This window comes from Cygnus atratus, chromosome 8 (assembly GCF_013377495.2).
Source record: "Cygnus atratus isolate AKBS03 ecotype Queensland, Australia chromosome 8, CAtr_DNAZoo_HiC_assembly, whole genome shotgun sequence".
Classification (NCBI taxonomy): Eukaryota; Metazoa; Chordata; class Aves; order Anseriformes; family Anatidae; genus Cygnus; species Cygnus atratus.
The window spans coordinates 13019628-13030452 of NC_066369.1; the positions used below are offsets into that span (position 1 = coordinate 13019628).

Genomic DNA, 10825 nt, shown 5'->3' on the forward strand with positions numbered 1-10825 from the left:
TGCACTGCAAGCAAAGTCACTCCACTGGCATGGAAACTTCCAGCTGTGCTCACTAGGGCTCCTTCAGAGGTGCTTCACTCATGCCTGCTGTCTGTTGTCACCACCTAACCTGTGGCTGTGTCCTCCAGGTGTGACTGCCATGCACTGGGCTCCACCAACGGCCAGTGCGACATACGAACAGGGCAGTGCGAGTGCCAGCCTGGCGTCACTGGCCAGCGTTGTGACAGATGCGAGGCCAACCACTTTGGATTTGGCCCTGAAGGCTGCAAACGTAAGTGAGATTCCATGCAGATGGTCTCAGTTCACAGATCCACTGTTGAGGAGCAACATACCTAGTAAACATAATTGCAAAAGAGTATGGTCCAAACTTTTCTCCTCATATCCCCACCTTTCAAGAGAGGAAAAAAAAAGTGAAGTTGGTTACAATGAAATGGGGTAAGAAATTAAAATGTTTTGTGGAAGAGGCAATGGCAAAACTGTTAATACAGTATGACATGAAATGAAGCATGTCCAGCTACGCGGTGTGCCTTCCCATCTGTGGCAGCGCCCTGCTGGGGAGCAGGGCTCTGGCTGTGGGTTGGTGGGTCCCCTGTTGGTTTGCAGGGAACGGTCTGTAGCTGTAGGGTATTTCTGCATCCTCTCAGCTCTGACTGAGGTTTGACTTCCCTGCAGCGTGCGACTGTGACCCTGAGGGTTCGCGTTCCCTGCAGTGCCGGGAGGACGGTCGCTGCGAGTGCAAGGAAGGCTTTGTGGGGACCCGCTGTGACCAGTGTGAGGAGAACTATTTCTACAACCGGTCATGGCCAGGCTGTCAGGAGTGTCCTGCATGTTACAGACTAGTGAAAGATAAGGTAAGGCCACGAACGTGACCGTTTGGTTTCCAGAGTCGGTGCCACACACCATACCTACTTGCCCAGCAGCAAATATGTTGACTGCTCCTCGCTCTGTGCTGTAGCTGTGCTCCATCCCTCTCGCGCAGGTGGCAGAGCAGCGAGAGAGGCTTCAGGAGCTGGAAAATCTTATAGCGAATCTGGGTACGGGAGAAGAAACTGTAACTGACCAGGCCTTTGAGGAGAGGTTGAAGCAGGCAGAAAGAGATGTCATGGAGCTGCTCCGAGAAGCACAAAACAGTAAAGGTGAGTTGAGCCGATCAGGCATGGACTAATGAAGAATGAGCTCTTTGCTTGATGTGCACATTCCCTTAGGATGCAAAGCTTTTATTTTCAGGCCTGTACTGTGCATTAGGGTAGACAACTATTTTGGGTAGTGCTGAGGCTGTACGTGTAATCACTGAAACAACGAGGGCTGTGATTTACCCCTGGTGTTCCCTCTGGTCTTTATTTAAGCAAAGAAAAATCTGCCTTTGTCTCTATACAATAGATAGAGGTCTTACCCTCTTCTCCATGTGCGAAGGAAGTTTACTTGCTTTGTAAAGAAGCAGAAGACTTTCCAGTACACAGATGGGTACATCTCTGTGTATCTGCAGCTTTCACCAGTAAGAAATGGTGAAAATGTTTATAAATTTGCTCCGACACCTTGGGATAAAGCGTTTCTTGTTGGGATGTCATCAGTGATTAGAACGAAAACTTCAAAATCCTACTGGCAAGTTTTATTATCCCACCATAAAGTGTATAATGGTCTGAAAAGTGCTGTTATGGTGGCCTGTAGGTGTTTTTCCTGTTAAACTCTGCTTCAAAGAGGTTCTTTACCATAGGATATCTGTGAGCAGGGCATTTAGTAATTTGACAGTGTTTTTTGATGAGAGGTTTTTAACGTGTTAGTTGATGTGTATTCTGGAGAAGAGCAACTTGAAGAAGACTCTTGATTTGAAACCACTTCTGAAAAATTTGCCCCCTTTGTGCGGAACTGGGAAAAGCTGGCAAAAATCTGACATCACGTGTCATTTGCTTGGAAAGATTCCTGCTGGTAGTGGGAATGATTCCTGAAACTATTCTGAGTTCTAACTGGGGTAGCTTTATGTTCCCTGCTTAGCATCCACACCTAGATAACAGTAGTCCTGAGTAGGAGATAGGAGAGTGGGCATTGTGGTAAGGTTTAGGGGATGGATTGGGTTTTGTGGTGTTATTTTTTGTCTTTCTTTCCACATCTTCACTCAAGAAAAGACAAGTTAAATACAAATTCTACCCTAGCAAAAAGCCCATGTGATGTTTATTTGTGCTTTTCTACTTGATGCATTTTTTTAAAGGCATTAAATGTGCACATTCAATACATAGGATGTGCTACAAGCTGAAGACACAATGTATTTGTAAAAAATCATAATTTTGGAGGCGTGTGGACTTCTTGTGCTTTATTTCTTAACAGTGCTCTCACCTTTTCAAAAATAATTCCTTCTGGTCCTGAGGCATGTATCTGTGCTTTATGGCTCCATTATTACGACATTGTTATGAGGAGTTACCTGGTGGTCAAGAATTTGGGTATTTTGCGTGGTCATAGGTTCTACAGATAGAAGAACCAAGGCTGGGTTGTTTGTCCTCCCCAGTCCAGAGGGATGCTGAAAGCTGGGAAGAGTTGGGGTGGATTTGCTGTTCTGCAGATCTTCCAGCTGCTCTGTCTGGAGGCTGCATCTGTCTCAGGGGGGAGCCACCATTGCCCAAAGAGGACAGTGTACTGCCCTTGTAGTAGTTAAGATAAAAAAGAATTAGCAAAGCAGGTGTTTCATACCTTATGAAGAGCAGCTCTGTTGTCTTTTTTTAATCAATGATAGAGGTGAAAGATGATTCTGAACACAAATCTCCTGTTAGAGCCAGTTCAGACACCCAGCAGACTGTCTCACTAGTAGTTAATGACTCTCATGCACATTCTGATGATGGCTTTGATCTCAAGCTAACTGATTCATGAAACAGCTTTGCTAAGTCCCCTTTCAATAGGGGATTAATCTGCCAACATGTTGCCTGCAAAGGTAAGCTGCTGCTCCAACTTCTCTTCCTGCTGTAATTAATTTTGCTTCCTCTTTTGTATCGTGTCTTTCAGACGTAGATCAGGGCCTGATGGATCGTCTCAAAGACATCAACAGCACACTAGTGAGTCAGCTCAACAGGCTGAGGAACATCCAGAACACCGTGCAGGAGACGGAGAATTTGGCAGAGAAAGCCCGGAAACGGGTGGAAGCCACAGAAGACCTGATCACGACAGCTTCTGATATGCTTGAGAAGGCAAAGATGGCAGCTGACAATGTGGTGAGTGTGCAGTGGAGATCCAGTGGGGCAAGGAGAGGACAGGGCCTTTACTTGCTGTGCTGTCTGGGTGTGTTTCTCTGCTCTTTCTCTCTCTTGTAGCAAACTTGCTATGGAAGCATCTTCTCCTTTACTCAGTAATGTGGAAAACGAAGGAAAATCTCAATTATCTGTCATAAATCGCATCTTAGCCCCCTGCTCAAAGAAGAATATTAAAATAAATAAATAAGTACCAAAACGTTTGTTTTTAAGGGATAGCTGCTAGTAGAAACTGCATGAACTTAAGAAGAAATACAGAGGCCAGAAGTAGGTTAGACACATCTCAAAGCATTTAGATCATGACAATAAATGTTTAAAGCATTGATGAATAAAAGATGGTAGTAGAGCTTCAAGGTATTTTTTCTTTCTTTTTTTCCAGTCCATTACACCTCCGGAGTCGAGTGGCGACCCTAACAACATGACTCTGTTGGCAGAAGAGGCCCGTAAGCTGGCTGAAAGGTAGCCTGTGATGTTGCACGCTCCTCCCAGCGCACATCAGTGCCCTACAGCTACCTAGAAGAGGGGGGGAAATGGGGCTTGGTCTGGGTGCATGCCTGTGTGTCTGGGCAGACGCCGGCTCTGTGCACTAGGGACGCGTGTGACTGTAGTGGTGCTTATAGACTGGTCTTGTGGGTGCTGCTGGAGTAACGCCCGTGGTTGCAGAGATGTTCTCAAACAGCATCTTCCATTGCAAATGTTGCAGCTGTGCAAATCTGGGTGAAGGAAGGAAAAATAGGAGAAAATAAAAACTTGGAGTTGAGGATAGAAACTGCTGCTTGACAATTCCAATGGCATTATTTTTCTTCTGTAATCTTGTCCAGACACAAGCAAGAAGCGGATGAGATTGTTCGCGTAGCCAAGGCAGCAAATGATACTTCCACAGAAGCGTATCAGCTGCTGCTGAAGACCTTGGCTGGGGAAAACCAAACTGCGAATGATATTGATGAGCTCAACCAGAAGTGAGTCAGCAACAGAAAATTGTTTTTATTTCCTGGCTTTAGAGCAGTACTTAAGTTTAAGATGCCTTTTTAGCATTTTACGCTTTAGATTTTATGACAGTTGTCTTTGTTTTTAGCCTCTCTACTCTTTCAGTAAGTTTGATTCTACTAAAAAAAATTATAGAGTAACTGGATCTGTGGTTTGGTTTTTTTTTTTTGTTTTTTTGTTTTTTAATTAGATATAATCAGGCAAGGAACATTTCTCGGGACCTAGAGAAACAGGCCAACGAGGTGCTTACAGAGGCAGAGGAAGCTGGAAACAAGGCCCTTCAGATCTATGCTAATCTCACCAATCTGCCCACCGTGGATTCCACAGGGCTAGAGGTACATGAATGAAGTATCATATGTAGCGTTTTGTAAAGACAAGTGTGGACGATCATAAAGGCAGCATGCTAGGTTGCAGGCATACGTTGTATGTGCTCTGCTAATGTTACTCTGCTTTAGATCTGTCTGGGGAATTTTCATCTACCAAGGTATCACGGAGACGTCTATATTGCTCTTTATGCAAGAGATTAACAAGCAGGAAACTGCAAACATAGACCCCTCCCGCAGTCTCTGAAGGACAAAAAAAGAGTGAAATGTTGTTTGTCAAACATCATGGCTTGAATCAAAAAGTGCAAAGAATCTGGTCCCTGCTGAAGTCTGCAGAGCTACTCCCTTTCCTTCACTCACTGTAGTAGTGCAGACTTCCTTATGCACAAAAGTGTTTGCATCCCCTGTCCTGCACTGCACAGACCATTGTATTTGGAACTTTGAAGGTGCAAAGTTACAGCTATAACCTGTCATCACTTCTGCCTGTTTTAACATTAGAAGTTATACTGTTTTGTCACCTGTTCAGAATTTCTTTAATGTTCAGAGAATCTGCATTTGTTTCTGATTTCTGCATGCAGAATGAAGCAAATAAGATCAAGAAGGAAGCAGAGGAGTTAGATCAGCTAATAGCAAGGAAGCTGAAAGACTACGAAGACTTGAGGGAAGACATGAAAGGAAAGGAGCTGGAAGTAAAGAACCTTTTGGAGAAAGGGAAGACGGAGCAGCAGGTCAGTTCTGTTTTGTGCAGGCTTTTGTTCCCTGGGAGGAAGAAGAAAAAAGAAAACAAGTAACTGCCCAGATGTGAAAGACTTGGCCTTACTCAGTCATATCTAAGCAGTGTTTGTTACTTACACAAATATTGAAGAATGGTCCTGTGAAGGAAATGCTAAAGCCACTTCATTGTGGCTATATTGGAGAGTTGGTATATTTGCCAGGTGTGTATTCAGGATGGTGTTCCAAAGTACCAGAATTTACTATGATTTCAGAGGAAGTATTGCCACTCACTTAGGGGATGACTGCAGTTCCGTATTGCAGTGGTGTTTCATGCTAAATGATGCTTTCTGAGAGGCCTAGATGGTCATCCATCAAACAGTAAGAGTATGTTGACAGATGTCTTGTCTCCTTAGACTGCAGACCAGCTCCTGGCTCGAGCGGATGCAGCAAAAGCCCTGGCTGAGGAAGCTGCTCGGAAAGGCAACGGCACGCTGCAGGAGGCTAATACCATTCTCAGCAACCTGAAAGGTAAAGAGAAAACACTTGCAGGGAATCCTGTAATTCTTCTCAGAGAGGTAACTCTGCAGTATAGCAATCTCAGTTAAATGGGTCATGCTGTTGCTGGTACCCAAGTATTGGATAGATTCTTCCGGCTTTTTTAAAGGAAAATGGAAATCTTCCCAGTGACTAGAAATCTCCTTTTTGTCCAGCTTACTTATTTAGCCTGAGATGATGTGTAACAGGGTGAGCTGCAAGCGTATGCACCCCCATGCCCCAGTTTGCTGTTCTTCCCTCTAATTTCCAGGAGGCAAAGCCAGGGTAGTTTGGTCAGAGAAGCATCCGAAAGCTCTTCTGGAGCAGACGATGAGAATCTGTTTTGCCCTTTCTTAGATTTTGATAAGCGGGTGAACGATAACAAGACAGCAGCTGAGGAGGCACTGAAGAAGATTCCTGCCATCACCCGGACCATTGCTGAAGCCAACAATAAGACACGCCAGGCAGAGATGGCGCTTGGCAATGCTGCTGCTGATGCCCACGAAGCCAAGACTAAAGCAGATGATGCTGAGAAGATCGCCAATTCTGTTCAGAAGGTGAGTCCCTTGCAGTTCTGGAGCCAACCCTCCTGAGGTATTGGCGTGTATTTGCATAAACTCTGTTCCAGAACGTTCCACGCCTTCACTGCCTGTTTCCATCCTCTTCCCATGTTGGCCGTAGAGTGCTGCTGCTACCAGAGCCGAAGCTGACAAGACTTTCTCTGATGTGACGGGGCTGGCCAAAGAAGTGGATGACATGATGAAGCAACTCCAGGAAGCAGAAAAAGAGCTGAAGCGGAAGCAAGATGATGCTGATCAGGACATGATGATGGCAGGCATGGTAAGTGACGCTGGCAGCAGAGGCAAGAAGATGCATTCTCCCTGCTGTCCTGCCAGTGCAAGCCTTCTCCCGCTCCCCTGCTGCACAGTCAGCACTGGGTGCAGTTAGTATTCTCTGTCTTCCAAATTTTAAGTGGAATTGCATGCATGAGACTAGTGAAGGAGCTCCTATAGTAATCTTGTCATAGGTTCATTACCGGACTTTGAGAGCCAGTTTCGTTAACATAGTACTTTTATTTTAACAGAAACCTGACTCTGTTCTGACTTTTCATGCGTAACTCTTCTTAGTTACCAGGGATCCACATCCTTTATTGTAGAAAACGGAGTATTTGAAGGTTGTCTTTGCCAGCACTGTGACAGATATCTCAGCACATAGATCATTATGGAGAGAGGAAACAGGGATGCTTGCAACTGCTTGGGCAAATGCATGAAAAGGAGAGGCAGCGGTTTCATAAACTCTACAGAGTTTATTGTGCTCTTGTTTTTTTTTCACCCTGCAGGCCTCACAGGCAGCCCAGGAGGCGGAAGACAATGCAAGAAAAGCAAAGAACTCTGTGAACAACTTGCTTACTGTCATTAATGATCTTTTAGATCAACTAGGTAAGGCTCTCCTTATGTGTGCTATATTCCTTTGAGTGTTTTCCTGTCTCCTGTTTGGGAAGTGCTGGCAGCCAGTGTTGTGTGGTGCTGTGCCATGAATCAAATAGGTCTTTTTTTTTTTTTTTTTTTTTTAAATTGGGTTTGTGCGCTTTTGGCAAGTGTTTTTTTTCTCTGGGGTAGCCTCACAGCTCATTGTGCAGTGTTCAGTACTGCTTTCCTGCAAGCTGAGGACTATTGTTGAGGCACTGGAGTGTGTAGCCAATTCACGTGGTCCTATTTTAATGCAAAGATGGATGGTCTGATGGAGATCTTGGTTCACTCGTCCAGAGCGGGGGCTCTGCTGTGTGTAAGCACCTGAAAGCAGTGCTTCAAAAGCTTTTTAATGGTCTCCTTCTGGCTTTTCAGGGCAACTGGAGACGGTGGACTTGAACAAACTGAACGAGATTGAGGGTACCCTGAATAGTGCCAAAGACCAGATGAGAAGTAGCGACCTGGACCAGAAAGTGTCTTTGCTTGAGAGAGAGGCCAGGAAGCAAGATGATGCAATACAGGCCTACAACAGGGACATTGAGGAAATCCTGAAGGACATTAGCAACCTGGAAGACATCAAGAAGACCTTGCCATCTGGCTGTTTTAACACCCCGTCCATTGAGAAACCCTAAGGGAGCGCTGGGGGTGGAGGGTATTCCCCGGGTGACTGGTGGAGCAATGGTTTGGCTATGGAGTGCCTTAACACACGTTACCTTCTTCAAATCCCCAACTCTTCTCAGCTCGCAGCCACTGTTCTCTTTTCAAATCAGGATAAGTTGAAAAGTGTTTTTTTTGTTTTTTTTTTTTTTTTTAAGAGAGGCAAATTAAATATCCGTCTTTGGGCATCAAAGGGTTTTTTATATAAATTGTCTTCCTGAGCACTCCACCTTCGCCCCTTTCTCAGACACAGTTTCCCTTTAATTAGCGCAAGGATGAGAGATGCTCTGGTCTCTTTATTCTGTGGTTCAGAAATAACCATGTGAGCTGTATACAGCAAGGCAAAACTAACTCTACTTTCTATCCTTTCTTCTCCCCTTGACTGTAAAATCCTTGGTCCCGGAGCTCTGTCCCTATGAAGGAAGGGGGTTGGCTACCAAAGTATTACTGTAATGGCCAGTATAGCTGCACTCACTCAGATCCCTGTTCCCAACTTCTAACCCTGTGAATTTTTTATTTTGTTTTGTTACATTGACTAGTGGCCAATCAAAAACATTGGTAGCCTTTTACAAAATATCCTAAGCCTCTTTCTGAAATGCTTTCTGTGATGATGCATCGCTCTGAGAATAATGCAGCCTCTGAGAGGAGCTTTTTGGGAAGATGGGATGCTAGGGGAGTGATAGGTCTTGCCCGCACTGCTGCTGGCCTGTGGAGCAGAAGTTTTGTGTGCAGTCTGCAAGCAGCTGCTGGTTGGGTAGTCCAGGCTGGGGAGTCTGGAAGTGATGAGCTGAGTTCCCGTCTGGAGGTGTTGCCCTCAGATCGCCAGAGGATCTTTGTTTTAGGCTACAGGTGTCTGATTGACGGATTCATTTGTTCAAGCAGCAGAAATCTTGCTGAAGAGGAGAGCTGCCATCCAGAGGGCTCTGACAGCTGGTCTGAACTTCAACCTGAATGTCTATGGGTAGGGAAGGAAGAGGGCTTGAAGATGCAAATGAGAAGGTCTTTCTCCCCATCGTCTTCCTGAAGGAGGCTAGTAGTATTTTTACACTTTTTCATATTGCTCTCACCTTCCCCCCCACCCCCCCCAACCTGGCTGAAAGAGCAGTTTTCAGGTTCCTCCCCAGGCAGTGCTTCCCACTGCCAGCTGCTTGCCGGTGCTGGGAGGCAGCAGTGGGAGCCCTTCGCTCCTCCCTCAGCCCTCCTCTAATACGAGAGCACCCTCTGCAGCTTCCTCCGTGGCTCCAGCCCAGCATCCCCTCTCTCTTCCTTGAGATCCAGCATGTATCTATCCTTAAACACTATGCAACTTTGTACGTTTGCGTAGCGGGGAAGAAATTATTATCTGACACACACTGGTGCTATTAATTATTTCAAATTTATATTTTTTGTGTGAATGTGATATTTTTTTTCCGTTTTTATCATGATTATAGTGTGAGGAAGTCTCTCGTGTGCATGTGTATGCGTGTGTAAATATACTCAGCCATATTTCCAGAGTGGCACAGCCTGGCCTCCTCTACATGCTTTCCCCTGTAACCATCACGGCATGTGCACCACGTATCACTTCTGTCCATATAATCCCCTTGGAGCCCGGTGTTTCCTCTAGCAGGGCTCCTACCCTCTTCCCCCAATGCATGTTCTCAGCAACCGCATGGCGTGGGGCCAGCAGTGACCCACGCCTGCTGCTGCAGCCGGGGGACGGGCGCTTTCTGCCCCCCAGGTTCTGGCCGCGATGCGCTGGGAGCGGCCGCGGTTTCGCAGCTGGACTGTGAGGAGCTGGAGCGCTGTCGGGACCCGGTGTTGAGGTGGTCAGAGCTGGATTTGGGGTTCAGACCTCTATGCAAGGAGTGAGGACTTAGCTGGAGGCTGAGCGCATCCTCAAACTGCTGCGGGGCGGGGGGATGTTTCTAGCAAACCCTGCATCTCTTGTACCCATCTTCCAATTTTTCTTGCAATTTACCAAAAATTGCCTTGGGGTTTTCCCCCACCTGTGAACATACCTAGTCCCATCCCTGGAGGAGAGTTTCCCTATGCTTGCCCACGCTCGTGGGACCTTCACATCAGTGTTTTCTGGCTGGCTGCTCTGGTCAGATGGCTGTCTAACCACGTCACCTCTCTGCCAAGGCTGTGAGAAGAGCAGATGTGAAGATGCGCGCATGCCCTGGCTGACCTCAGGCCTAAGGTTTCCTGCTTTCTCTTCTATTTTTTTTTTTTGTTGTTGTTAAGCTGTTTTTAACAGAATTTTATTTTTAAATAAAAAAAAAATCTTTATAAGCGATCTCTTAATCACTACTGCATTACAACCATTACTCATTGTATAAGTCCAGTTATTTCTTTGCGTAATGTGATGTTGAGACGGCTGCTGGTGGAGTGCTGGATGTCGCGGGCAGCGCGTGGCGGTCCCTTCATCACTTGATTCCTGACTGTGGCCCCCTCAGTATGTGCCTTCACTTCAGCTTTTTTGCCTTAATCTGTGGTCTCGCTGTCTGGGGCGGTGAACAAAATGCAACACTTGCAGTTTTTATGTATAAAACAGTATTTCTTATTTATAATAAAGTCTGAATATTTGTAACCCCCTATACATTGGGATTCCTTTGAGTTTTGCTTTTTTGGTGCTGGTCAATGTGGGTCTGTCTCCGTTACGGGGTTCTTCTCTTGCTCAGTGAACTGGAAGAGCTGGGTGAGGGGCAGGGAAGGGAGGAGAAAAGCAATTTGCAAATTCCTGCAGCAGGCTGCAAACGGGCACACTGAACATGGGTTTCTCCCGGTGTCCAGAGCTCAATTGCACTGACTGCAATGAATTTTACGCTGCTGTTTTTCCAGTCCTTTGGAAATAAGAGTGTGTGCCATCCATGCAACGCTGTTGGAGCTGAGCTCTCCTTGAAGGAACAGGACGGTTGGAGGGGTGGCT

The 10825-nt window shown here is 46.0% G+C and overlaps 1 protein-coding gene across 1 annotated transcript in view; it reads left to right on the forward strand.

Annotated features, from left to right (window-relative positions):
* Positions 1-10493, forward strand: part of LAMC1 (laminin subunit gamma 1) — a 63890-nt gene extending 53397 nt beyond the window's left edge. The window contains exons 16-28 of the mRNA XM_035537506.2: positions 129-271; positions 673-851; positions 980-1136; positions 2992-3197; positions 3613-3692; positions 4055-4192; positions 4411-4555; positions 5122-5271; positions 5671-5785; positions 6149-6348; positions 6473-6631; positions 7131-7230; positions 7636-10493. Coding sequence (XP_035393399.1) covers positions 129-271; positions 673-851; positions 980-1136; positions 2992-3197; positions 3613-3692; positions 4055-4192; positions 4411-4555; positions 5122-5271; positions 5671-5785; positions 6149-6348; positions 6473-6631; positions 7131-7230; positions 7636-7892 — 2029 coding nt within the window. The 3' untranslated portion in view covers positions 7893-10493. The remainder of the gene's footprint in view (positions 1-128; positions 272-672; positions 852-979; positions 1137-2991; positions 3198-3612; positions 3693-4054; positions 4193-4410; positions 4556-5121; positions 5272-5670; positions 5786-6148; positions 6349-6472; positions 6632-7130; positions 7231-7635) is intronic.
* The last annotated feature ends 332 nt before the right edge of the window (positions 10494-10825 follow it).